Here is a 25,689-nt window from a genome sequence, read left to right as displayed (position 1 = left end):
ATCTTTATTTTATTACATTGGTTTTATTACATTAACATTCATTGAATCCTGTATGTACAGCTATAATACAGATTATTTCTGACTTCTAACAACTGACAGCTCAGTCATGATGTTTCCTACTGGTTTGTATGGGATATTGTTGATTTTGTGCATTGGTAAGCCTTTCAAACACGTTAATGTTTGTTGATAAACATTCAAGCTGTAGTTAACTGCAGGAAATATAACAAATGTAAGTCTGTTGATTACTACACGTAATCAATAAAGTCTGTTGCTCATAATCTTTAAAAAATATTTTCAACATTTTTCTATTTTGGAAACAGGATGTTTAGGTGAAAATCTGCAGTTTCCTGAGTTTAATGGGGCAACAGGAAAAAGCGTAGTGCTCGTCCCTGAAGACCCACCATACATATCTTCACAGATTATTTCAATTACATGGGCTTTTGGAGTGAATACTATTATTCTCTCAAACGCTGCTGGAACTTCAATATCTCCAGAATATATTGGCAGAGTTAATCTGAACACCACCACTGCTGCTATAGAGCTCAAGTACCTGAGGCTGGATGATTCTGGGACATACAGGCTAACTGTATCAACAAGTGATTTCCAAAACTATATAGGACAAACTTCACTCAAAGTGTATGGTGAGTCTGTTGCTGAAACTATTATTTGAGCATAGGCTTAATTAAACATTATATTGATAGTGGTAGGGGTAATGAAAAAATACTTTTAAAAATAAAAAAAGAGTAAAGATTTCTTAAGAAGCATAAATATTTGGTTATTAATAAGATTTAAGGATTCTGAATAATTTGTGCAAATTGCAATGACATTAACACAGTTGAATGTTTTGCAAACAGAAGGTCAAGCTTATTTTATATTCACTTATATTTGTGAATGAATGTCAATTACTATCGTAAAACCTAAATGAACAGAGGGACAAAACTAGTGTGCTAAATGTTTGTTGTCTCTGGTGTACAGTTTACTTCAGTGAGTTTATGTTTAATTTAGGAATACACAGAATGTCCACAAATTCCCAGCATTAGCTACAGGATTAATGCATTGTATTTTTGCATTATTTGATGGGTTTTAATTAGTGCTGTCAAAATTAGCGCGTTAACGCATGCGATTAATTTGAAATATTTAACGCGTTAAAAAAAATTAACGCAATTAACGCGGTTGCAGTTTTTTTTTTTTCCGGTTGTGGCCCATGTGTGTTCAACGTGCAAAGAAATATGGATAAGACCAAGGAAGGAGTTTTAGACAGAAAGTTTCAATATAAAACTCTGCCGGATGGTTCTGTGGATAAAACAAAAGTAATCTGTGCATTTTGCAAAGCCGAATTTAATTACCACAGAAGTAATTCGTCTTTGGCATATCACTTAAAAGCAAAACACCCCACCGAAACCATCTCTACGGGGCCTCGCCAATGTAAATTGCAGGAGTGCGTTTGTGGTAAAATGACAAGATCTGTAAGTGATAAGGTAATGAATGCTTTGGTTAGTTGGATAGCTAAAAACTGCCGACCCATCAACATAGTAGATGACGATGGACTGCGGGACATCATAAGAACTGCATCGTGAGACGCCTCATACAATATGCCCTCAAGAGGAACCATCATGTCAAAAATACACACTTTGTATGACGATGAGAAGGCACGGAGGATGAACACATTACAGCAAGCGACACACATCGCACTGACAGGGGACCACTGGACTTCTGTGAGCAATGACAACTACTTAGGCATCACAGCGCACTTCGTTGATAAAGAATGGAAATTGCATTCATTCGCACTAACCGTGTCTAAAACTGAGGAACGACAGTACGCTGAGGCATGTGCGGATCATTTTCTCGATGTGGCAAGGGAATGGGAAATCGAGGACAAGTTAAGCACACTTGGCACTGACAGTGCTCGTAATATGGTTGCTGCCGCGAGACTACTTCCATTTGAACACCTGCCCTGCACGGCCCACATTTTGCAACGAACTGTCACAGTTTCCATTCACGGCAGTGGATTTGAAAGTGTCCTAGCTAAATGTCGCAAGATCGTTGGGGACTTTAAGCATAGTCCATCCAACGCTCACGAACTAATGGAACAGCAAGTTGCATGTGGACAGAAACAAGAATCTCTCGTTCAGGACGTTACGACTAGATGGAATTCTACCCTAGAGATGGCCAAGCGAATTCAGCGAAACAAATCTCCACTGACCACTACCCTGGCTCAGCAAAAGAGCAATGTTGCCATGTTGACTACACAGGAGCTCGCCAAACTGCAAAAGCTGGAGGAACTACTTGAACCTTGCAGGTAGATTAATATTATTTTCTCCGTCTCTTGTCTGTTTTCACTATCCCCCATCTGTGTGTGCCTGTGTGCCCGCTGCCAAGGCATGCTGCGTAAAACAAAAATAAAAAAGTTAAGATTAGTGTTAAACATTATTAAAGGTGAAGAAGAAATAAATATGGTGTTGAACAATGTAATGTAAATAAAATACAATTGTGTGTGTGTGTGTGTGTGTGTGTGTGAGTGTGTGTGTGTGTGTGTGTGTGTGTGTGTGTGTGTGTGTGTGTGTGTGTGTGTGTGTGTGTGTGTGTGTGTGTGTGTGTGTGTGTGAGTGTGTGTGTGTGTGTGTGTGTGTGTGTGTGTGTGTGTGTGTGTGTGTGTGTGTGTGTGTGTGTGTGTGTGTGTGCGTGTGTGTGTGTGTGTGTGAGAGAGAGAGAGAGAATGAGTGAGTGTGAGAGTGTAAGTGTACATGTTACATACTGGCACAAAATTAGTTTCTTTGCATTTAATAGCAACATCTTGTGCTTTCCATTACAGATATGTAACTGAACTGCTGGGAGGAGAGCAGTACATCTCCTGCTCAGTGGTATTGCCAGCCTTGTGCCACTTGTTCAAAATTATGGAGTCCACAGAGGATGATCCAGCCTATGTAGTAAAATTCAAAAATACTTCAGACCTATCTAAAAGGAAGGACAACACTAATCTCACATGGCTGAAGATCGCTACTGCAATTGACCCAAGGTTTAAAGACCTAAAGTGTCTTCCCAAAGATGAAAGGAATGAGGTGTGGGCTTCACTAAGCAAGCTGTTAATGGCACAGAGTCCTGGAAAACAAGAGTCTAAAGAGACAACAGACCAACAGCCACCAAAGAAGAGAAGGATCTCCGTCTTGCTGGTTTCTTCTGATTCAGAGTCAGATGAAGAAGAAGAGTCCATAGAACAGTGTCTTAACCGCTACAAAGCAGAGCCCAAATTGCACATGGAGGGTTGTCCACTACAGTGGTGGAAAAAGAGAGAAGCAACACATGCAAGGCTGGCACCAATAGCATGCAAGTATCTGTCAACCCCTGCTACAACGGTGCCTTGTGAGAGACTGTTCTCACTCTCAGGTCACATCGTTCAAAAGAAAAGGGCCACATTGTCCCCTGATAATGTCAACAGACTGGTCTGTCTCAGCAACTGGCTGAATGTAAAGGAGGACTAAGCAAAATAGTTTCTACTTCATAATTAATGTTCTCAACTCTCAGCAATACAACGTTACAATGAGTACAATTGTTTGTATTCATTCCTTTATTATTATTATATTTTCCAATTTCCATATTTGCAATGACTATACTTTGGAATTTTTTTGCAGTCCACTTAGAATTCAACATGGAAATCATTTTTGTTTTTTATTTGCATTGATTGTTTTGAAATTCAAATGGCACTTACATGCCTGTTTTTATTTCTGTAATAAATATGGCTTTCAAGCCAACAGTTAATTTGGAGGATATTGATGGTTTATTGCAGGTATGTTGTTTACATGAGAAAATCTGTGTTACAAGTTAAACAAAAATTCCAATAAACAATCATATTTTGAATTTAAATAGTTTCTTTGTCTTGAGTTTACATTAATTATTTACGTTTTACATTTACATATCCAAAAAGTTTGTCTTTTAATTGCGATTAATCGCGATTAATTTCAAAAGATTGTGCGATTAATTAGTTAATTTTTTTTAATCGATTGACAGCACTAGTTTTAATTTTTACAACTTTTTATTTATTTTGAATCCAACAGATCCTATATGTTCGTCCACATTTAACCCAAACACAAGTTGAAACAATGCAGCATTTTGGAGTCTATAAAGTATCTGTTTGTTATTTACCAATATTTGTAGAAACCCGAAAAACATGCAAACCACATGAAAAATATAGGCTCTTTTGCTTGATTTAGAAAAAACCAACCAACCAAACAAACAAACAAACAAACAAACAGTGTTTTGTTTTCTCTCTCTCATCCACACAGAAACAGTATCTGACACCTCACTCATTGGTCCACAAGAATCATTAATAGAGGAAGAATCAAGTGCTAAGTTAACCTGTAAAGGAAGCGGTTACATCACTTCTGTGGAATGGATGAAAGATAATAATCCACTGACATCCAGCAACAGAATCATCTTCTCATCTGATAACAGATCAGTGTTGATCAGTCCAGTGATCAGATCAGACAGTGGAGAATATCAATGTACATTAAGAAATCCTTTCAGCTCTGATACTGCAAACCTCAGACTTATCATCAACTGTGAGCAGTTAAACATCAAGATTTGTGTTTGAACTTAATGAAATATCTCACCTCTTTAATGCTCTGTTTACACATCTAACAATGAGTCTCTTGTCTGTGTTATAGATGGACCAGAAGATGTTTTTATTGATGGTCCGAATGAAGTGGATTTAGGCAGTCCTGTGTCACTGTCTTGCTCTGCCACTTCTGTACCTTCTGCTTCATTCACCTGGAGGTTTAATGGATCAGACACCGGTGTAACCACAAACACATTTACCATTGATAAGAGTGACATCACACACAGTGGAGATTACATCTGCACAGCCCACAATGATGTCACAGAGATAAATGTCTCTCAAAGACATCTATTAGTAGTTAAAGGTAAGAGGAATAACTTTTGCTTTTATAGAAAACTGTAATGTCAAGCAATAGTTGGTATTGTAATTGGAGTTTTAGTGGCAGTTGAAGGCATTTGTGGTTTGATTTTCTACTTTATGAAACAAAGACGTGAATAATTTAGAGACAAACTGTATAATTTGTATGTGTGTGACATCTTATATGTTCTTTTTTAAATCCACAGAATCTGGGCTGGGCATTAAAATTGCTGAGACTTCTACGATATATGAAAACGTTGACTTTAAAAAATAAACCAACCCTGAATATTTTAAACTAACCTGGAGCCATCTATATTAATTTTATTTTTTATTCAATATTTTAGCTGTGTTTTCTGATAAAATAATTTAAGTTATTTTATTTCAAACATAAAGAATATTTAAGCTTTGAATTTTATGAGGCTCCAATATTGATACTGTACAAAGATGTTGAATCACTTGTATTTGTAAATCACAAATTTGACTTTAAGAATATTGCCCATATGCCTATGGTTCATATTTACAGTACATTAAGATAAGTTGCACTTACTAATTTCATTAGGAATAAAGAAACGTGTGTACTTACACAACAAACACAAAATCTATTCTAATGTTTTAATGTTTTATTCTAATGTCTTTGTTTGTTATCACATGTAACCTGTTTATGTTGAGATGTGGATAAACAGTGCTGATACTTATATGTTACTGTATTTACAGAAATTATAGTGATTAATCTTAATGCTTTAAAAGTATCTGCTTCTGCTACACAATTCTGTACAATAACATGGAGATATTGAGAAAGCAAAATGTAACCTGGAATAAAATCAGGCTAGACAGCAGTACCAAATTCTCATTTATTTCCTGAGTTAACCTGTCCATCGACAGTACAGATTTCTGTTTTAATTTCCATACCAAGCTTAAAGGATCAGGTTTTCCTGACATGGTTTACAATAAGTCAGAAGTGGACCCTAATCTTTAAAGGTAGGGTACATTTTAAAAAATGCTAACGGTACCCGACTAGCAATGAAATCACGATCCCACCCTTCATTCAAATCGCCATCCAAAGTCACGCCTCTTTCAAAACACATGAAAACGCACAAATCAGACGGTCACATCTCATGTCTCATTCATGATTCTGTTTTACATGAGAATTAGTTAAAACACACTTTCGGTTGTGTAGACATAGTAACTATATCGTTATGCTAATCCGTAAACAAACACAAATTTCATAAGCAACACAACGTTTCATCAAAGTAGAATATCTGAATGAATCTCGATACAAACATATCACGTACCTACTTTACCAAAATAAACAGTGCAACGACCCTTTCAGACACTTTGCCTCCTGCAGCTGTTTGCATCTCATGGTAAAGCAGTAAAGTTACCGATGTTCATTTGGGTTTTTGCTCTTTGCTGATCCAGGCAGTTTTTGCTGTTGTTGTTATAAAACATGTCTTTCGTTTTGTGGCTCCTGTGCAGGTTGTCAATGCAGCAGGAAAGTTTGCCATTCTCCCTCTGTTTACAGACGGGAGGTGAGACAGTGAAAGGGTGATTGGCACAGCCCCTGCCAGAGAAGGCCTCTCACCACCAGCAAAGGCTGCACTTTACCTCCACCTCAGTCTAACATCAATACTGAACTACTAGGAGAACAGAAATGAGAAACTAAAAAAGAGACTCTTCATCTCTCCCAAACTAAACTCTCTCTCTCTTTCTGTGGTACTGATGAGGTCACACACTGGAAGTAACACAGAGACTCTTTTGGATGTCATTGTCTTAATGATGCTGTTAAAATCGGAGTCAGACAGCAACATAATGAGAGCACACACTTCAATGGAAGACAATGAAATACACAAACTTGTTCATGAAAAGATACTCTAAACAATTCACTTCACTTATTCACTTAAAATTCACCTCATTTTTATTTAATTCACTGTGTAATTTAATTCTGGGGTTGTGTTGTCTAAAATTAAATATAGAGATCCTTTATTGATACTGAGGAGATCAACATCTCTGAATATGACTGAATATGTATGTTATCAGAATTAAGTAGCTGTGTGTTCATTAAAATGTGGACTTTGCTTTAAATCAACTGACATTTAAAAGAACTTGAGTGTTTAAATAGTGCTGTATATCACATCTTACACTTCAACCTGAATCTTCACACGTAAACATTTGCTTATCTGCGTTTACCAGAAAGCAGCAATATTATAAACCAAGTGTAAGACATCTGCTCTCGTGGTTTTACAGACACGCACACAAAATATAACACCCCCCAACAATTGTATTAAATTATGTAATATTTTTTCTTAGGCTTTGTTCCTGATGGCTTTGTTCCAAACTCATTCTTATCTTTCATGACTTTGAACTTTAATTTCAATCTTTGACTTGACCATGAATTCGATGTTTGAATTTAATATTTAAGATATCAAGGTTATATTTTCACACAATGTTCTTTACATTATGTTGGATGATTTTATGTATAGTAGATCACAAATAAAGACTAAAGACTTCTTACAGGCAGGGTCACATATTTCTAAAGGCATTTATAGATAAAACATATATGTAAAACATATTGCATTTATAACATTAGCCTGTAGTTATTTATTTTAGCGTCTTAAGGGCAATTATTGCAGTGTTTTATGCTATTTTTTACCCATTAAGTTTTGTCCAGACTGAATTGTGTTTTTCTATTTCCTGCAGACGATTGTATCATCAATTTTATTTTAAGAAGCTCATGAATAAATAAACAAAAGCAAACACTTACAGATGGGAAAATCTTTACAATATTATGAGGAATATAATGTATGAATGGTAAGTAGTACATTACTTTATTTAATTGTTTATTTCTTTTGTAAAAGTTCAGTCAGATTGAAGCTCTTGCACAGACCACATACAGACAGATTTATTGCTGTAGTCATCAAGTTCATGTCTGAACCTTTATACTAAAACACTGAGTGATCAGCTTCTAGATTATTTTTTATTAAACACTTGTAAAATCTTGTAAAAAATCTTGTAAAATTATAAATACACTTTGTTTTGTAAAAAAATGATGTGTTATAACCTGTGGTGGATCTAAAGTTTAATAATCAAAGACAGTGAAATATAAAAAAACATTTTTAATTGTTTGACTGAAATAATATTTGTACCCAATTTGATGAACTTAAATGTACAATCTTGTGCAATGTTCTTTCCTAATATACACTCTAAAAAACAAACGGTGCTATATATCACCAAAACAGTTGCCCCGGATCGCAACGATAGAAGAACCACCTCCAGCGCCATACAGCACCGGTGAAGAACCGGTGAAGCACCAGTGAAGCACCAGTGTAGAACCATATAGTGCTATGTAGAACCATATGTGGTGCTATATGACCCCTATATGGTTCTACACTGGTGCTTCACTGGTGCTTCACTGGTGCTTCACTGGTTCTTCACCGGTTCTTCACCGGTGCTATATGGCACTAAAATGGTTCTTCTATCGTTACGATCCAAAGCAATTGTTTTGGTGCTATATAGCACCGTTTGTTTTTTTAGAGTGTAGAAGAAACAGTTAATATCTCATAAAAATGTTTACTCACAGTTAACAGAAGTACTAGCAGCTCTTCTGCAGGAACATAAAAAGAGAAATGTTGAGAGTATTGTTGTGATAACCTGATGCTAAATACTGATATTAAACATTTAACTTTAAAAGACTTCACTTGGGTCAGAAATGGAGCAGGGGTTGAGAAGATGCCTCAGAAATTACAGTGTGACATCAGAAAAGTGTATGAAAATCAATTAAAGAGAGCAAATATTAGACTTTCATTTTAATAATTGCTGCATGTGTTGTACTGTATGTTCACGTACCGTCTTTTATTTATGAATAAATACACTCTAAAAAAACAAACGGTGCTATATAGCAACAAAACAATTGCTTTGGATCGTAACGATATAAAAGAACCATTTAGTGCCATATAGCACCGGTGAAGAACCAGTGAAGCACCAGTGAAGCACCAGTGAAGCACCAGTGTAGAACCATATAGGGGCCAAGCACCACATATGGTTCTACATAGCACTATATGGTTCTACACAGGTGCTTCACTGGTGCTTCACTGGTTCTTCACCGGTGCTATATGGCACTAAAAATGGTTCTTCTATCGTTACGATCCAAAGCAACTGTTTTGGTGCTATATAGCACCGTTTGTTTTTTAGAGTGTATCCCACAGAAGTTAGTATCACAGTGATCAGTATTACAGTGATATTGTCCCTTGAGAAGATATCCAAAAATATTTGCTGAAATGTGAGGTGTGTACTCAATTTTGTGACATACTATATGTAGCTTGAAGGTGAGAGAAAATCATGGGCTTATTTTCATTTTTGGCCAAACTATGACTTTAAGCCAGTACTATGCCTTGGTTAAATTTGTTAAATATGTCGGAGACAAAACATTACTGATGCGCATCTTTAGACAAAAGTACATTATGGCACTGACACAGTTTTAAATATGTCTGTGAAACCGTGGCCAAAACTAATTATTTATATCTTGAATAAAAGAAATTCTAAAGTTACTGTTACTAACCTATTTAAAATTTGCCTCTTTTTTCCTCTCCAAAGGTGTTTTTTTCCATCAACCCAGAGAAGGGCACTAAAGTGGAGAAGACAAACACATCACTTCTCCATGTAAACCCAAGAGTTCTGACCTTGATTCAGGAACATTAGATCATGAGTGGCGTGATGTCTGAAACTCTGAATATGGTTTGTTTCAGCTCCTGTGTTTTGTTCTTAGGATTGGCCAGATCATTTCAGAAAAAATTGATACAGACAAGTTTGTGTACAAATAACTTTAATAGGTGTTAAATTTTCTGATTTGCCATCATCTACCTCAATTTAAAGAGCACTTTGTAGATATTGGTATATTTGTTTTATTGCATGTAAAGAGGAAAATGCAGTGATCTTTAAAAGGTGTTAAAACTTCTGTGCATTGAATAGTTTAAAGAGAAAAGCTTATTTCTTTCATTGACTCTCTTTGTCTTTTTCTCTTTGAGTCAGTGATGATCAAGATAATATATATATTTTTTTTGTAGATGATGTTTGTGTTGTTTGTAAAAAAAAGTACAGTACACATTACAAATTTGTATGTTAACAAATGACAGATGTTTTGTCCATTAATTTGATGTGAATAAATTGTTCCAAAGCCATTTTCATGATTATTTTGAGAAAGCAGCAGCCTTTTTCTGTAAAATAATAATATATTTTTGTATAAATTCACTTAAAATGTATGTATTTCTTACAATGAAAACATGTAAATTAATCAGGTGTTTTACAAAAATATGGTGGCAAAGCAGCAGCCTTTTTCTGTTAAATTAACCTATATTTTTGATTAAATATACTTAAAATGTATGTTTTTCTTACAGTGAAACCATGTAAATTCACCAGGTATTTCACAAAATCATTTTGATGAAGCAGCAGCCTTTTTCTGTGAAATAAACCTATATTTTTGAATAAATATACTTAAAATGTATGTATTTCTTAAAGTGAAAACATGTAAATTTTACATTCTTTTCCTCTTAAAGAGAATCTGTAATTTTTACCAAATTGTTCTGGCAACCACAGCTGCAAAAAAGTTTTTGTAAAAACAAGAAATTTTTTACAGTGATACTGTGTGTATATATTCCTGTACAGTTATTTTGTACTAAAAACTATGTAGATTTCATAGACATTAAATTTCAAAGCCTCACCCACTGTTAATATACACTGGAATCTTGCCTATGTCCCATGTGTTTTCAATTGGATTATTAAATTTTTATTACTTTGTTTTTAAATAATGATTTTTTATTTCACATGCTTAACAACTTTAAATCTGTTCTCATTCTGTTCTTTGTTCTCTTTTCTGTGATTTTGGAAATTGTTGGCTTGAATGCAATCAAAAACATATACATATAGATTTTTTTCAAGTAATTATTTAAAAACATCACCCCTTAAGCAAGATGAAACATTATAATATGATTTAATTTGAATTAAACCAGATTATTTAAGAGGTTTCCACAAGTAACGTGGTAGTTATTGTTCTTAGACAAGACAACATGACTCGTGTGAACTCAGCACCACAGCTCTAGGTGGCAGAAAGCTCCATCTTGTTTTACAACAAAGGTTTATCATTAACTGAAAATGAAATGTATATAATAAAGATTGCATGTCACTGAGACCTCAGTCATGATGTTTCCTCATGGTTTGTTTTGGACTCTGTTGATATTGTGCATTGGTAAGCCTTTAAAACAACTACATAATGTGTGTCAATAAAGCTGTAGTTAACTGCAAGAGGAAAATAAAAGGCAGTTTGCCTTTTACTACACTTGTCAAAAAGTTTTAACATCTTTTCTTGTTGGAAACAGGACAATGTTTTAGTGAAGATCTTCAGTTTCCTGAGTTTAATGGGGCAACAGGAAAAAATTTAGAGTTTGCCCCTGAAGATCCACCATACATTGCTTCACAGATTAGTATAATTACATGGGCTTTTGGAGTGGATAATATTATTACCTTTAACAATGGTAAAAATACTGTACATCCAGAATATGTTGGCAGAGTTGATCTGAACCCCACCACAGCTGCTCTGGAGCTCAAGAACCTGAGGCTGGATGATTCTGGGACATACACTCTGACTGTAACAACAAGTGATCTCCAAAAACATGAAGGACAACTTTCACTCAAAGTGTATGGTGAGTCTGTCGCTGAAGCTATTATTTGAGCATAGGCTTAATAAAGCATGTATTGATAGTGGTAATAAAAAGGTCTCTTGTTTAAGCCGTTAAACAAGAAGACAACACTATTAAATGAAATCTTGTATACATTTTTGTTGTTGTGAAGTTTACAGCATTAAATAACAGCTGCTTACTGTAAATTCACAATAAAATACACATTATATTACGTTTTCTTAAATTTTTTAAGGGGACCTATTGCAAAAGTCACTTTTATAATGTGTTGGAACACCAATATGTGTCCGCATTGTGTGTAAACAACCAGCATATAATAGTATAGATCCGTTCACTCCTTTTTTAATAATTTGCATAATTCAAAACCTATGTGCTGAAGCGCATGGATTGAGATTCTCCCTGTTCATGTCGTCATCAGAGAAAAAGCCCTGTCCAACAACAGTTGCGATCATGCACAGAATCAAAAGGGCCTACTGTAAAAATAATAAATGATAAAAGCCTACTGATCATTCTGTTGCTCTGAAGTTTATGATAAAAGATTAGGGTTCATCCAGTGATTAATGTCACAATGCGACTGTATTCCCTTCCAACATATACAATATAAGCATATAGTTTTATCTCTTTCTATAAAGATTATAAAGAAGGTGAGGATTGTGATATGTGATTTTATGATAAAATCTAAATGTATCTTTAGTTTAAAAGACTAAAGTTTGGTCAATTGTTGCATTGTGCTTGTGCTAAGACCTATATGCTGGCTGTGTCTGTATGTACAGTACTCTGTCCTGGTTCGCGGTTGGGTTTCTAGAGGCTCTGGCATCCAATCTTTTACGTTGGCTTACGCCGAATGGGCTAGGATTGTGATATGTACTACTGCTAAGCATTGCGGTGCATGGGTTTGAGTAAGCTCCAATGGGGCTGCTCTTCTCTGATGCTGTTCTCACGGTGTGGTTAATTTAATATACACAGTACAGTCAGATGATTGACTTTTTAACCCTTATGTGTTGTTGGGGGCATTTTTGGCTTTTTTTATTTTTTTATCTTAATTTGGCCACAACTTTTTCTGTGTTTCAGCAAATGGAATGATTTTGGTGACAAATCTTATATTTACACATATTTTAAGAAAATGCTTTGAAAATTTTCAAAACCTTAACAATATACCGTGGGCAAATTTACTACCCTTAAGTGTTATTAGCGGCCAAAAATTGACACTAAATTAAACTGCTGTAAAAATGTATCGGATGATTTTTTTAAAATTTTTTTTGCATAAAGCTGTTAATCAACCTAAGTACTGAGCAAAACTACCAAATGTTTATAAAAATGCCATGATTTTAACTCTTTCATTGCCAAGTTTATAAGTGGTGTCACTGATTTGGGAAAAAACACAAAATCACTGATTTTCAATATAAGAAGTGATTGTGGACTGGATTTTCTTTTACCTTTTTGTGTTCAACAGTAAAAACGACAACTTTTACCTCTTTAAAAAAGGAAAAACCACCAACAATCAAGAATGCATGAAAATAAGGTGTCATGGCAATGCAATAAAAAAAATGATGTTATAATGGAAGTCAATCGGGCAATAACCATAAATGAGGGAGATACAAATCAAATCTGATGCTGCACAAAAACAAAAAATGCACCAAAGCCAATGTTTTTACTAATCTTTGGCATGCCCAAGCTTTCAACTGCGTACCATTTTTTTTGCCTGTACCCAGTCAAAGCACCCAATTAGGCATTGTATCGTTCCACTCAGAAGTAGGCTTTTGAGCTTAAACAGCAATAAATAAAAAGCAACTTAAATGTGCGTGCAAAAACCATGCACTCTCAAATGTACATTGCAACCAATTGATTTCTTAAAGAAACAGGCACCAATATACCCTTTATAATAAATAGTATATTCCCATCACATGACAAACATACATATGTAAGAGGTTTCACACAAATTTACATCTTTTGGGGGGAATTAATGGGGGTTACAATATGAATACACTGTGATTGCATTTTTGCATTATTTAGGATTTCTTTGCAAATGTTTTGTTGAATCGTGTATATAATAAGCGCTGATATCCAATCATGCCTGTTGTTCACCACATACCGTAGACACTGTGTTGAGACAGTCTCAACACATTACACTGTAAATGTAAATATTTATTTTAACTATAAGTTGTAATAGTGATTTCCCAAAAATGTATATGCAGGGGCTTTTATCAGTTAAGTCAATAGAACGGAAACAAGGTCCATTATGGATATCTTTTTGTTATTTTCCAGAATTTGTAGAAACCAGGAATTCATTACCAGATTTAAAGCACATCAAAACCATAGACCTTCTTACTTTATTTAGAAACAAACAGTGCTTTTGTGTTGTGTCTTTCATCCACACAGAAACAGTATCTGACACAACACTCATCGGTCCACAAGAATCATTAATAGAGGAAGAATCAAGTGCTAATATAACCTGTGAAGGAAGCGGCCACATCACTTCTATGGAATGGATGAAAGATAAAAATCCACTGACACCCATCAACATCACCTTCTCATCTGATAACAGATCAGTGTTGATCAGTCCAGTGATCAGATCAGACAGTGGAGAATATCAATGTACATTAAGAAATCCTTTCAGCTCTGATACTGCAAACCTCAGACTTATCATCAACTGTGAGCAGTTAAACATCAAGATTTGTGTTTGAACTTAATGAAATATCTCAATTCTTTAATGCTCTGTTTACACATCTAACAATGAGTCTCTTGTCTGTGTTATAGATGGACCAGAAGATGTTTTTATTGATGGTCCGAATGAAGCGGCTTTAGGCAGTCCTGTGTTGCTGTCTTGCTCTGCCACTTCTGTACCTCCTGCTTCATTCACCTGGAGCTTTAATGGATCAGACACCGGTGTAACCACAAACACATTTACCATTGATAAGAGTGACATCACACACAGTGGAGATTACATCTGCACAGCCCACAATGATGTCACAGAGATAAATGTCTCTCAAAGACATCTATTAGTAGTTAAAGGTAAGAGGAATAACTTTGCGTTTATAGAAAACTGTAATGTCAAGCAATGCCTTAACTATTAAATTAGCTTTTTGTTTTAAATAAACTTCATTTCTATTTATTTCAAAATAATGACTCTTATTGCTGTGCTATTATATGTACATCTAAGTTCTTAAATGTACACTTCTGAAATCTTATATTTATTTAAATGACAATGGCAGTGGGTGAAACAAAATAGCAATATCTCCAAGAAAAATTTTCTCTTTTACCGTTTATAGTCTGGAACCTTTTTTAATACACTGAACTTTGTGTGCAATGCCCTGCAGATGTTAAAGCTTCTTGTAACCATACAGCCAGACACAGAATATTTCAGAAACCTTTCTTTTTTAAGAGTGTGGTTTAAAATGCCATTTTACTTATTTTGATAGAAAGTGTTACAATTGTTTAAAGAACATGACATTGAGGACAGAAAAGCTTTTTTTTGTATTTTTGCTATAGAAGATGATGGTGATGGAGGTGGAGGGCTGACAACAGGAGCAATAGTTGGGATTGTCATTGGAGTTTTAGTGGCAGTTGCAGGCATTTGTGGTTTGATTTTCTACTTTATAAAACAAAAACAACGTAAGTAATAATGAGGCAAACTGTATAATTTGTAATATATTAACACATTGTGTTATGTGTGACATCTTATATATTCTTTTTTAAATCCACAGGTTCTGGGCCGGGTAATAATAATGCCGAGACGATATATGAAAACGTTGACTTTTAAAAATAAACCCACCCTGAATATTTAAAACTAACCTGGAGTAACCTACAATATTCATTTAGTGTAATCTTTAAGCTGTGTTTTCTGATAAAATTATAAAACAATTAACTTAAGTTATTTTATTTCAAACATAAAGAATACTAAAGCTATGTCCTTTGAATTTTATGAGGCTCCAGTGTACAAAGATGTTGAATTACTTGTATTTGTAAATCACAGATTTTCATGTTCTCTGCTATTTCTTGTGAAACTGGTTTGTGTTTTTTGTTATTTTTATTTGTTATTAAATTAAGTGTATATACATTTTTTATAAAAATATCTTTTTGATTTGATACAGGATGCAAGGATTATGGATTATATAAATGTTTATACATGTAAGCAGCGGTGTAGTGAGTGAACAGAGATGACAGGCATACACCTTAAATCCTAAAGTAAATAATAATAAAGAATAATGTTTAATTGACAATAAGCAAGCTAACCAGTCTGTCTCAGTCTGTGAGTTTGTGGCTGTTTGATTTCATTGAAAACCGATAAAAGTTCATGTGTGTGTTTTGTGTTGGTTTAATGCATTTATGATCTGATGTAAGATATTCTCTCTGCAGTTTTGCTTTAACTTGTATTGTAGATAACAATGTAAATAGGGTCATTCAGATTTTTTATGTTGACTTTTAGAATATTGGCCATATGCCTATGTTTCATATTTACATTAAGATAAGTTGCACTTACTAATTTCATTAGGAATAAAGAAACGTGTGTAGTTACATAGCAAACACATAACATCTATTCTAATTTTTTATTATTTTATTCATGACTTTATTTGTTATCACATGTAACCTGTTTAAGTTGAGATGTGTATAAACAGTGCTGATACTTATATGTTACTGTATTTACAGAAATTGATTAATCTAAATGCTTTAAAAAGTCTCTGCTTCAGTTACACAATTCTATACAATAACATGGAGATAATGAGAAAGCAAAATGTAACCTGGAATAAGATCAGGATAGACAGCAGTACCAGATTTTAATTTATTTCTGGGTTCACTCGTCCATCTACAGTACAGATTTCTGTTTTAATTTCCACACCTATCTGGTAAATCTGAGCAGTATCAGGTGGTTTCCCTGACAGGGTTAAAAATAATTCAGAAGTGGACCCTAATCTTTAGTTATTATGTTAAATGGCTTCCTGAAACAGATTACCCTGTCCGGGAAACTTCAGATAAAGATTTTATGATCAGTGCATTCACATTGTGATTCACAGCTGTGATCAAAGAGCAAACTATGAATGTCAGTTTTTATAGATCTTAAATGAATTATAAGAGGAATAGAAGAGAAACCTAGTAGTTCTACAGTACTGCCATTGTCCAATACAGACAGTGAAGGGGGTGGTGAGCACAGCCCATAAACCATTCACCACCAGCAAAGGGCTGCACTTTACCTCCACCTCAGTCTAGCATCAATACTGAACTACTAGGAGAACAGAAATGAGAAACTAAAATAGAGAGACAGAGACTCTTCATCTCTTCCAAACTAAACTCTCTCTCTCTCTCTCTCTCTCTCTCTCTCTCTCTCTCTCTCTCTCTCTCTCTCTCTCTCTCTCTCTCTCTCTCTCTCTCTCTCTGTCAGGGCCGGTTTTTGCTATGGGCAATGTGGGCGAACGCCCAGGGCGCAATCTATGTGAGGGCGCACGAGCGCATTAAAAAAAAAAAAACATCAAAGCGTTTTTTTAGACTAACGCTCATTTCCATGTCAAGTTAGTGCTGAGAGTCATATACACAGGTTGTGTGCGTGTCAGAAGAAGCACGGGAGAAAGGGGCGGGCCAACTTGCGACTGCAAATCGCTCGCTCGGCTTATGTGGGGCGAGCGAGGGATAGACTGATCCAACACAAACTGCTGCGTCTGCTTCCAAATAAATTGTATTTTTCATTCCTAAAATTAACATAGACCCATATACCTACGAACATGTTATCAATTGGATTTTGTGAAAAAAAAAATCTGTAGAGTCATCTACTAAGTGACCACGTCACGTGACACCGGTTGATTGACGGGCGAACGGACGTTGCTGTTGGCAAAATGTAATGCAGTTAATGATGTCGAGTCTTCATCATCATCACGCCATGGATCGAATTAAAAGACCAAAGAAGCCATCAGTTGCCCAGATCAGAAAAAGAAGAAAAGAAGATGAGGAAAAATTATAAAGATAAAGGTATGCCTATTTCTATAAGTGACGACATGAGTGACAGTAGGAAATAGGCTAACGTTATTTATATTAGCCTCGCCCTCTTGCTAATATGTTGCTATTAGCCACAGAACACGACTGTTTTTTTGGTTTTAGTTTTGCTGAACTAGCAACTATTAGAATTGAGGCACCATGTCATGCAACTAAATTCACCCATAGGCAACACACAGTCTAGTTTGTGTTTGCAACACAACAAGTGCAAACTCACACAGACCTCCTGACTGTGTCCTTTTTTATTGCTATATAAACTATATGTGAACTTAAATAACTTCTAACATAAATTGACATGCCATTTTGTAAGCTACACAGTGATAGCTTTTTAAATAATTTGTAGTGTATGCTTAGCATTTGTTAACATCCTATAAACTAATAAAATATGTGTTATGGTCATTTAAATTGGGTAACTGATGCATGTGTGATGTAAGTGTATCTAACTTACATATTGGATCTTAATTGTAAATTCAGGGGCACTTCTGAAATATTTTGGAGTTAGAGCACCCACTGTGTGTGTGTTTATACACTCTATTACATTTATTTATCTTGTTTTTCTCTGTTCTTGTTACCTTTTTGTATTTAAGATTATATATAATAAAATAATACACGTTGGTGGCGGGATTTGGGTGTAATTTTTTTTCTGGGGGCGGCGAAGGGATGGTTCGCCCAGGGCGTAAATCTAGCCAGGACCGCCACTGCTCTCTGTGAGTGCATGCTGGGAGCGAGTGGAGCGGAGTGTGGCGTGAGCGTGTGGCTCGTGTTGATTTACTTGTTTTTTCTTTTCTGTTGTTGTTTTTTATTTTACTTTACTGTTTGATTTATATATATATATATATATATATATATATATATATATATATATATATATATATATATATATATATATATATATATATATTTTTTGAGGTTTTTTTTGTTGTTTTATTTTTTAGGGGGGGGTGTTTTTTTCCGCGTGAGCGTGGGGCATGGCGACTCCAGCAGCTCATGCTTTGAGCTTGCTCACGCGTCGCCATGGAGTCAAAGTGGCTTCTGCAGTTAACATAGAAAGTTGTTGTTTGGCTGTAGGAGAAGTTGTGGGGTACGATAATATTTTGTCGGCCTCAAGAATGAATAGGGCTATTGTTATTTTTTTTTGAGCTCAATTGAAAAGGCAAATGAGATCGTTCAAAAAGGAATTGTTATTGAGGGTTTGTTTACCGCAGTCTTACCACTTTCACTAACGTCCAAACGAGTCACTCTCTCTAATGTACCACCATTTATTAGCGATGCGGTTTTAACCGAAGCGCTGTCTCGCCATGGGAAATTAGTCTCCTCGATTAAGAAAATCCCAATTGGCCGTGTTTCCCCTCTACTAAAACATATTGTTTCATTTAGACGTTCGGTCTTTATGATTACAAACAACGACGCTGATTTAGACTTGGCGCTGAATTTCCGTGTTGATGATTACAACTACGTGGTATTTGTTACCACGGACAAAATTAAGTGCTTTGGCTGCGGAAATGTTGGGCATTTGGTCCGGGCATGCCCCAGCAATCTGGGGGCGGAAAACCGTCCAGCTGACGCGGACGGTGCAGCTGACGGCACGGAGCTGGCTGTGGTACACAGTGATGAGGCCGGTGAAGCCTCAATCGGAGAGGACCAAACAGCGGTCCAGGATAATATACACGGTGAAGTTCAAAGCGCCGAACCTGCAGAGGATGTTCTTTTAGTGGAGGAGGAAATCGAGATTATTAACAAAGGTGAAAACGAGGATGACAAAGGTGAGTCAAGCGGTAAAAATGATGTAAATGTAAATGAAGAGGCAAATCAAGAGATGGCTTTTGGGCCTAATGAATGTGGTTCAGAACAGAATACTTTTAAAGTACCATTGAAAAGGAAAACGTCTGATAAAGGTGATGGAAACAGACAGACTAAGAAATTTGAGTTTGAAGACACAGCAGATCAGATTTATTCTGAAAGTGATAGTGAACTCTCTGACACAAGTGTAGTTTTGTCACAAAGTGAAGTTACTAGGCGTGACTATGATATAGAGGACATTAAATTGTTTCTAAAAATCACAAAGAACAAAAGAGGAGTCGTGGTGGATGATTATTTCCCAGACATTGAGCAGTTTGTAGACAAAAGTAAGACTTTCATGGCTGAAGGCTGTTTCTCTAATAAAGAAGTATACAGATTAAAGAAAATAGTCCGGAAACTTGATCTGGATTTAAATGAGAGTATTGAAAAATCTTAATTTTTATGATGATGGGTTGTACTCCGTTTTTATTTTTATTTTTTTTAATGACTGAAGTATGTTTCGCTACCCTGAATGTGAATGGAGCGAGAGATGCTAAGAAAAGGGCAGAAATATTTGAAATAGTAAGGCAGAAAAGATTAGATGCCCTTTTTGTTCAAGAAACACATAGTGACTTGAGAAATGCTTCTGATTGGATGCAAGAGTGGGAAGGCCTTTCTGTTCTTAGTCATAATACTTCACTTAGTGGTGGTGTGGGTATTTTGTTTTCCAAAAGTTTCTGTCCAATCTCGTATCAGGTTGATGAAATTGTGAAAGGCAGACTTTTAAAATTAAGAGCAGTTTTTGAGGATTATGTTTTTATTTTCATTTGTATTTATGCTCCTACTTCAGTTATTGAAAGAATTGTTTTTCTAGAAAAACATTGAATTCCACATTACAAAAATGTTGCACAAATGAATATTTATTTTTAGGAGGAGATTTTAACTGTACAGAGAATATTATTGACAGAAATCATATTGAGCCTCACATGCCTTCACGAGTGCGGCTCACTAAGATGATAAAGGCCAATGATTTGTGTGACATCTGGAGATATTTTCATGATGGACAAAGGTAATACATGGGCTTACAGTCGTGACAATGCTCTGTCCCTTGCTAGATTAGATCGTTTTTATGGTTTTAAGCACCAAATGAGTATTTATAAAAGTTGTACTATAATACCTGTGTGTTTTTCTGATCACCATATGGTTTTAGTTTCTTTCTTTTTGAATCAGATTAAACCACAAAGTGTTTACTGGCATTTTAATACAAATTTGTTGTGTAATAAGGATTTTAAAGATGTTTTTAGTTTTTTTTGGAAAGATTTTAAAAATTGTAAAGCTTCGTTTCAAAACATACAGCAATGGTGGGATTTTGGCAAGATCCAGATAAAACAATTGTGTCAGCAGTACACTCAAAACGTCACCAGTGAACTAAATAAATCAATGGAATTGTAAATTTTAAATTTACAGAATATAGCAAACACCACAAATATGCAAAATTGCACAGAATTGATTTTAAATAAAAAAGCACAACTTGAAGAATTTTTAAATTTAAAAACAAAAGGAGCTCTGGTTCGTTCTCGGTTTTTAAACATGGAGTACATGGATACACCATCCAAATACTTTTTCAACTTGGAAAAGAAAAATGGACAAAAACGTTTTTTACATGCTTTACGCTCCGAGAAAGGTGCGATTTTATCTTGTCATAAAGATATACGAGCTAGGGCCTGTGATTTTTATACAGACTTGTATAAGACTGAATTAGACTCCGAATGTGACTCTGAAAGTGTGTTTTTTAAAAATCTCCCGCAAATGCCAGAGAGCGCCAATACAGAGCTCTCAGGTAAATTGAAGTTGGAGGAATTACACACTGCCCTTCAAGGTATGAATGTTGGAAGAGTGCCGGGCATTGACGGCCTTCCCATAGAATTCTTTAAGTTTTTTTGGTCTGATATAGGAGATGATCTCTTGGAGGTAATTAATGATAGTTTAAGCTCAGGCTGTCTACCTGTTAGTAGCCGTAGGGCGATTATTACTCTTCTCCCCAAAAAAGGAGACCTGTTGGAGGTTAAAAATTGGCGCCCGGTTTCACTTTTGTGCTCCGACTATAAGCTGCTATCAAAAGCTTTAGCAAATAGGTTGGCTAAAGTTATAGATCAGGTAGTGCATTCTGACCAGACATATTGTGTTCCAAAGAGATCCATCTTTGACAACATCACACTTATTAGAGACATTTTTGAAGTCTCTAAGTTACTGAACTTGAATATTGGTTTCATTTCATTGGATCAAGAGAAAGCGTTTGACCGAGTTGAACATTCTTATTTGTGGAAAACCTTGGAGGCTTTTGGGATATCCCAAGATTTTATTAAAAAAGTGAAGGTTTTATATGGTGACGTTGAGAGTGTACTTAAGATAAATGGTGGCTTGTGTTCTCCTTTCAAGGTTCGCAGGGGTGTCAGACAGGGTTGTTCCCTGTCTGGTATGTTGTATACCCTAGCCATAGAACCCCTGTTGCAAAAATTGAGGGATAATATCTGTGGATTGAATATACATGCTTGTAATGCCAATATTTCAGTATCTGCCTATGCTGACGATGTTGTGGTGTTAGTTAAAGGGCAAAATGATGTAAATGTTTTAATGAAAATTTTAGATGATTTTAAAGTTTTATCTTCTGCGAAAGTGAACTGGAGTAAGAGTGAAGCCATTTTAATTGGAGATTGGGTAAAAAACATACCAAACCTTCCTGATGGTTTAAGGTGGGGGAAAGAAGGTTTTAAATATTTAGGAGTGTTTTTAGGAGATGAAATATACAGCCAGAAAAATTGGGAAGGGATTGAGGAAAAAATTAAAAATAAACTTGATAAATGGAGATGGTTAACGCCAAAGTTATCATTTAAAGGGAAGACGCTAATTGTGAATAATTTAGTGGCATCTTGTCTCTGGCACAGGTTGGCAGTCTTAGACCCCCCAGTTAAAACGGTGGATAAAATTCAAGAGATTTTAGTTAATTTTTTTTGGTACAAACTACATTGGGTCCCTCAAAGCGTTCTGTTTTTACCAAAAGAAGAAGGTGATCATGGACTGATACATTTGAAGAGCAGGATTGCTGCTTTTCGATTACAATTTGTGCAACGTTTTTTATATGGTTCTGCAGCTAAAGGATGGTGGGCTGTTGCATGTTCTATTTTTAATGAAGTTGAAAGACTGAGATTGGATAAAGGTTTGTTTTTCATGGATCCCAGCAAATTAATACTGAATGGACTACCTATTTTTTACCGCAACCTTTTTAAGGTTTTGAGTCTCTTCGACTTACAGAGAGCTGAAATGTCATCATCTCTGTATTGGCTCTTGGAGGAGCCTCTAATCAACGGAGCACGTTTCGATTTAACAATTGACTGTTCTTCTTTTCTTGGACTTGGGGAGACTTTGCGGAAGTCACATATGATAACATTTGGACATCTTATTCAAAAAGCTGGAATAGATTTTGATAAATCGCAAGAAGTAGCCTCCTGTTTGAGAATAAAATCACTACGAACTGTTGAGCAAATGCTTATGAAATGGAAATCTATGATGAACACTGAAGAAATGTTGTTATTGTCAAACAATGCTGGATATGTCAGTGGTGACTATGTAATGGACGATTTTCCCAGCCTTACTATATCACCAAAGCTGGATGGATATAGTGGCCCTTTTCTCAATGATGGAAAGTCATTGGTTTTGGTTTTATGTACAGCCACTGGTAAAGATTTTTATAAAAAATGTGTAAAAGCTTTCAATAAAAAAGTTTTGGGTAACAGGGTTGATACACCATGGCGTAAGGTTTTGCATATTGTAGACGAGGTAAAACCTGAATGGAGATCATTATACAAGCCACCGTTGTCTAAAAAAGCAGGAGATTTGCAATGGAAGTTGATTCATTGTGCAATTGCTGTTAATGCTTTTATCTCTGTGCTTAATCCTGATGTTACTGAGACATGTCCTTTTTGTCTGCAAAGAGAGACCATTTTTCATGCTTTTATGAACTGTTACAGACTGCGACTCTTATTTATTCTGCTGGAAAATGTTTTCCGTTCTTGTAATGAATGTTTTTCTATGTCACTTTTTATTTTTGGTTTTAAGTTTGCCAGAAGCAGAAAGTACACCTGTCAACTTTTAAATTTTGTCTTGGGTCAGGCAAAACTGGCTATTTATTTAAGCAGAAAAAACAGAGTTGAAAGAATGTCGGGGGATGATGTGGTGTTCATGTTTTTTAATCTGGTTAAGTCACGTGTTTTGATTGATTTCTGTTTTTATAAGTCTACAAATGATCTTTTAAGTTTTGAAATGATTTGGTGCTATAATAATGTTTTGTGTTCTGTGGTTGAAGAGGAGTTGGTTTTTACAAATATGGGTTAATTAATTTGTTTTGTTGATGTGTAGGAATTGTTACCTTTTGCACTTGTGCACTTTTGTCATGTGGTAAAGTAAAAGTTATGTGAGCCACTGTAAATAAAAGGCATTTTAAAATTCAATTCTCTCTCTCTCTCTCTCTCTCTCTCTCTCTCTGTGCGCATGTGCGAACGTTTTGTGGAGCGTCTGAGTAGAGCGTGTGGTGAGTTTGAATGCGATCTTTTTCTAACTTTTCTATAGTTGTTTGTGTGTTTTGTTTATATGTTTTGTGGGTAATCGTTGTAAAAGAATAGTTGTTTTCTTGGAGAAAAGTTGCGGGGTTCTGCCCCCGGCGTCGCGTTTTCTTTTTTGCCGGGTAGCATGGCTACCCCAGGTGTTACGAGCAGCGATGATCTAACACGGCGTCATGGGATTAAAATTTTGTCCAAAGTTAGTGTAGAGGAATGTGCTTTAGCGGTTGGCAATGTGGTGGGTTGCAACTCTATTGTTTCTGCGTCTAAGATGAACAACGCGGTTGTTTTGTTTTTAAACTCAATCGAAAAAGCTAATGAAGTTGTTCAAACAGGAGTTGTTATTAATGATATGCTTACACCTGTACTCCCTCTTAGTAGTTCTTCCAGAAAGGTTATCTTGTCAAATGTCCCCCCTTTTGTTGCCGATGCAAATATTGCTAAAGAATTGTCTTTTTTTGGTAAAATAGTCTCTCCTATTAGGAAAATTGCTCTTGGCTGTAAATCTCCGCTGCTGAAACATGTTGTGTCTTTTCGGAGGCAAGTCTACATGATTTTGAAGAATAATACCGATGAGCTTAACCTGTCTTTTAATGTTAAAGTTGAGAATTTTAACTATACAGTCTATGCATCATCTGAAAGCATAATGAAGTGTTTTGGTTGTGGAGAAGTTGGTCATTTGATACGTGCTTGTCCTGAAAAGATGGAAGAAAATGCTACTGTACAGACAACCTCTGAGAATAATCAAGCTAGAGCTGTGTCTGTTACAGAGGATGTTGGGGCTCCTGTTGTTGTTCCATCAGTTTCTGGTGGGTTAGTAGGGCCCTATAAAATCCGTTTTATTTTTTCCCAAATTCCGTTTTATTTTTTCCCAAATTCCGTTTTCTCCGTTTTAATTTTTGCAAATTCCGTTTTATCCGTTTTAATTTTTGGCAATTATATTTTTTACCCTTTACTGTTATTTTAGTCATAAAAACAGTGTGCCTTTAATGTTAATGATTAAAATGTAAATGATTTAGGGGAAAACTGGATAACAGGATTACTTAATGACTATAAAAGATGCATTTACACACGCACACACGCGCACGCGCGCGCACACACAACTCAATTCAATGCATTGTTTAGTGTTGTTGCAGGAGGCTACAACAAAGTGTCAAAGCAGTGGTGCCTTCAAAAGTGCCTTAAACACATCAATCCAGCGGAACGCGATCCATATTTTATACACAATCGCTTGACATGCATATAACTTTACAAACATACACAGGATAGTGATCTGACTTATGACAGCATGAGCACGCAGCTCTTTGCACGTGCGAGCGAAAGAGAGACAGAGAGCGGCGCCATCATGCAGATGATTATATTTTAAATGCGAGGGATAGTTAGTTCACCTCAGCTCGCTTGAAATGCATAAAACTGAACAAATACATGAGGATTTGTGTTCGCACTTCGGACAGATGCGTGAGCGTGTGCATGTGAGAGAGGTACAGTGAGACAGACGTGGATGAGAGAGTGCATGTATCTTTGCGCTCACCGTGAACAGAGTGTTGACAAAACTTCCAAAATAACAGTTCTCCGGTCACATAAAAGTCATGTGAGACCTGCTCGGAACCAAGTGCTTAGCGTCGAATTTCTTAATTTTTTCGCTGACGAAAGCAGAGTCGTGGAGAGCCGCTTCACCATGGTTTCAGTGTTTTGGAGGGGGTCTGAAACGACGGGA

General features: G+C 35.8%; 1 protein-coding gene and 1 pseudogene across 3 annotated transcripts; both read left to right on the top strand.

Annotated features, from left to right (window-relative positions):
* LOC129447888 (cell adhesion molecule CEACAM6) lies at positions 1-15,894 on the top strand. 3 transcript variants are annotated; one of them, XM_073872041.1, is made up of 6 exons: positions 1-155; positions 321-641; positions 13,975-14,247; positions 14,353-14,607; positions 15,088-15,207; positions 15,300-15,894. In XM_073872041.1, the coding sequence occupies exons 1-6, from the start codon at positions 107-109 to the stop codon at positions 15,353-15,355; spliced, it is 1,074 nt and encodes a 357-aa protein (XP_073728142.1). In that variant the 5' UTR covers positions 1-106; the 3' UTR covers positions 15,356-15,894. The 3 variants fall into 3 exon arrangements, with proteins under 3 accessions (XP_073728142.1, XP_073728141.1, XP_073728143.1); XM_073872040.1 differs by having other exon boundaries at positions 15,085-15,207; positions 15,300-15,871; XM_073872042.1 differs by lacking the exons at positions 13,975-14,247; positions 14,353-14,607; positions 15,088-15,207; positions 15,300-15,894 and adding exons at positions 4,281-4,556; positions 4,662-4,916; positions 5,116-5,998.
* On the top strand, positions 1,104-4,011 carry LOC141367234 (E3 SUMO-protein ligase ZBED1-like; annotated as a pseudogene).
* Positions 15,895-25,689: the final 9,795 nt, after the last annotated feature.

Source organism: Misgurnus anguillicaudatus, chromosome 10 (genome assembly GCF_027580225.2).
Source record: "Misgurnus anguillicaudatus chromosome 10, ASM2758022v2, whole genome shotgun sequence".
NCBI lineage: Eukaryota > Metazoa > Chordata > Actinopteri > Cypriniformes > Cobitidae > Misgurnus > Misgurnus anguillicaudatus.
The sequence above is the reverse complement of the archived record's forward strand: the minus strand, read 5'-3'. Positions and strand labels throughout refer to the sequence as shown.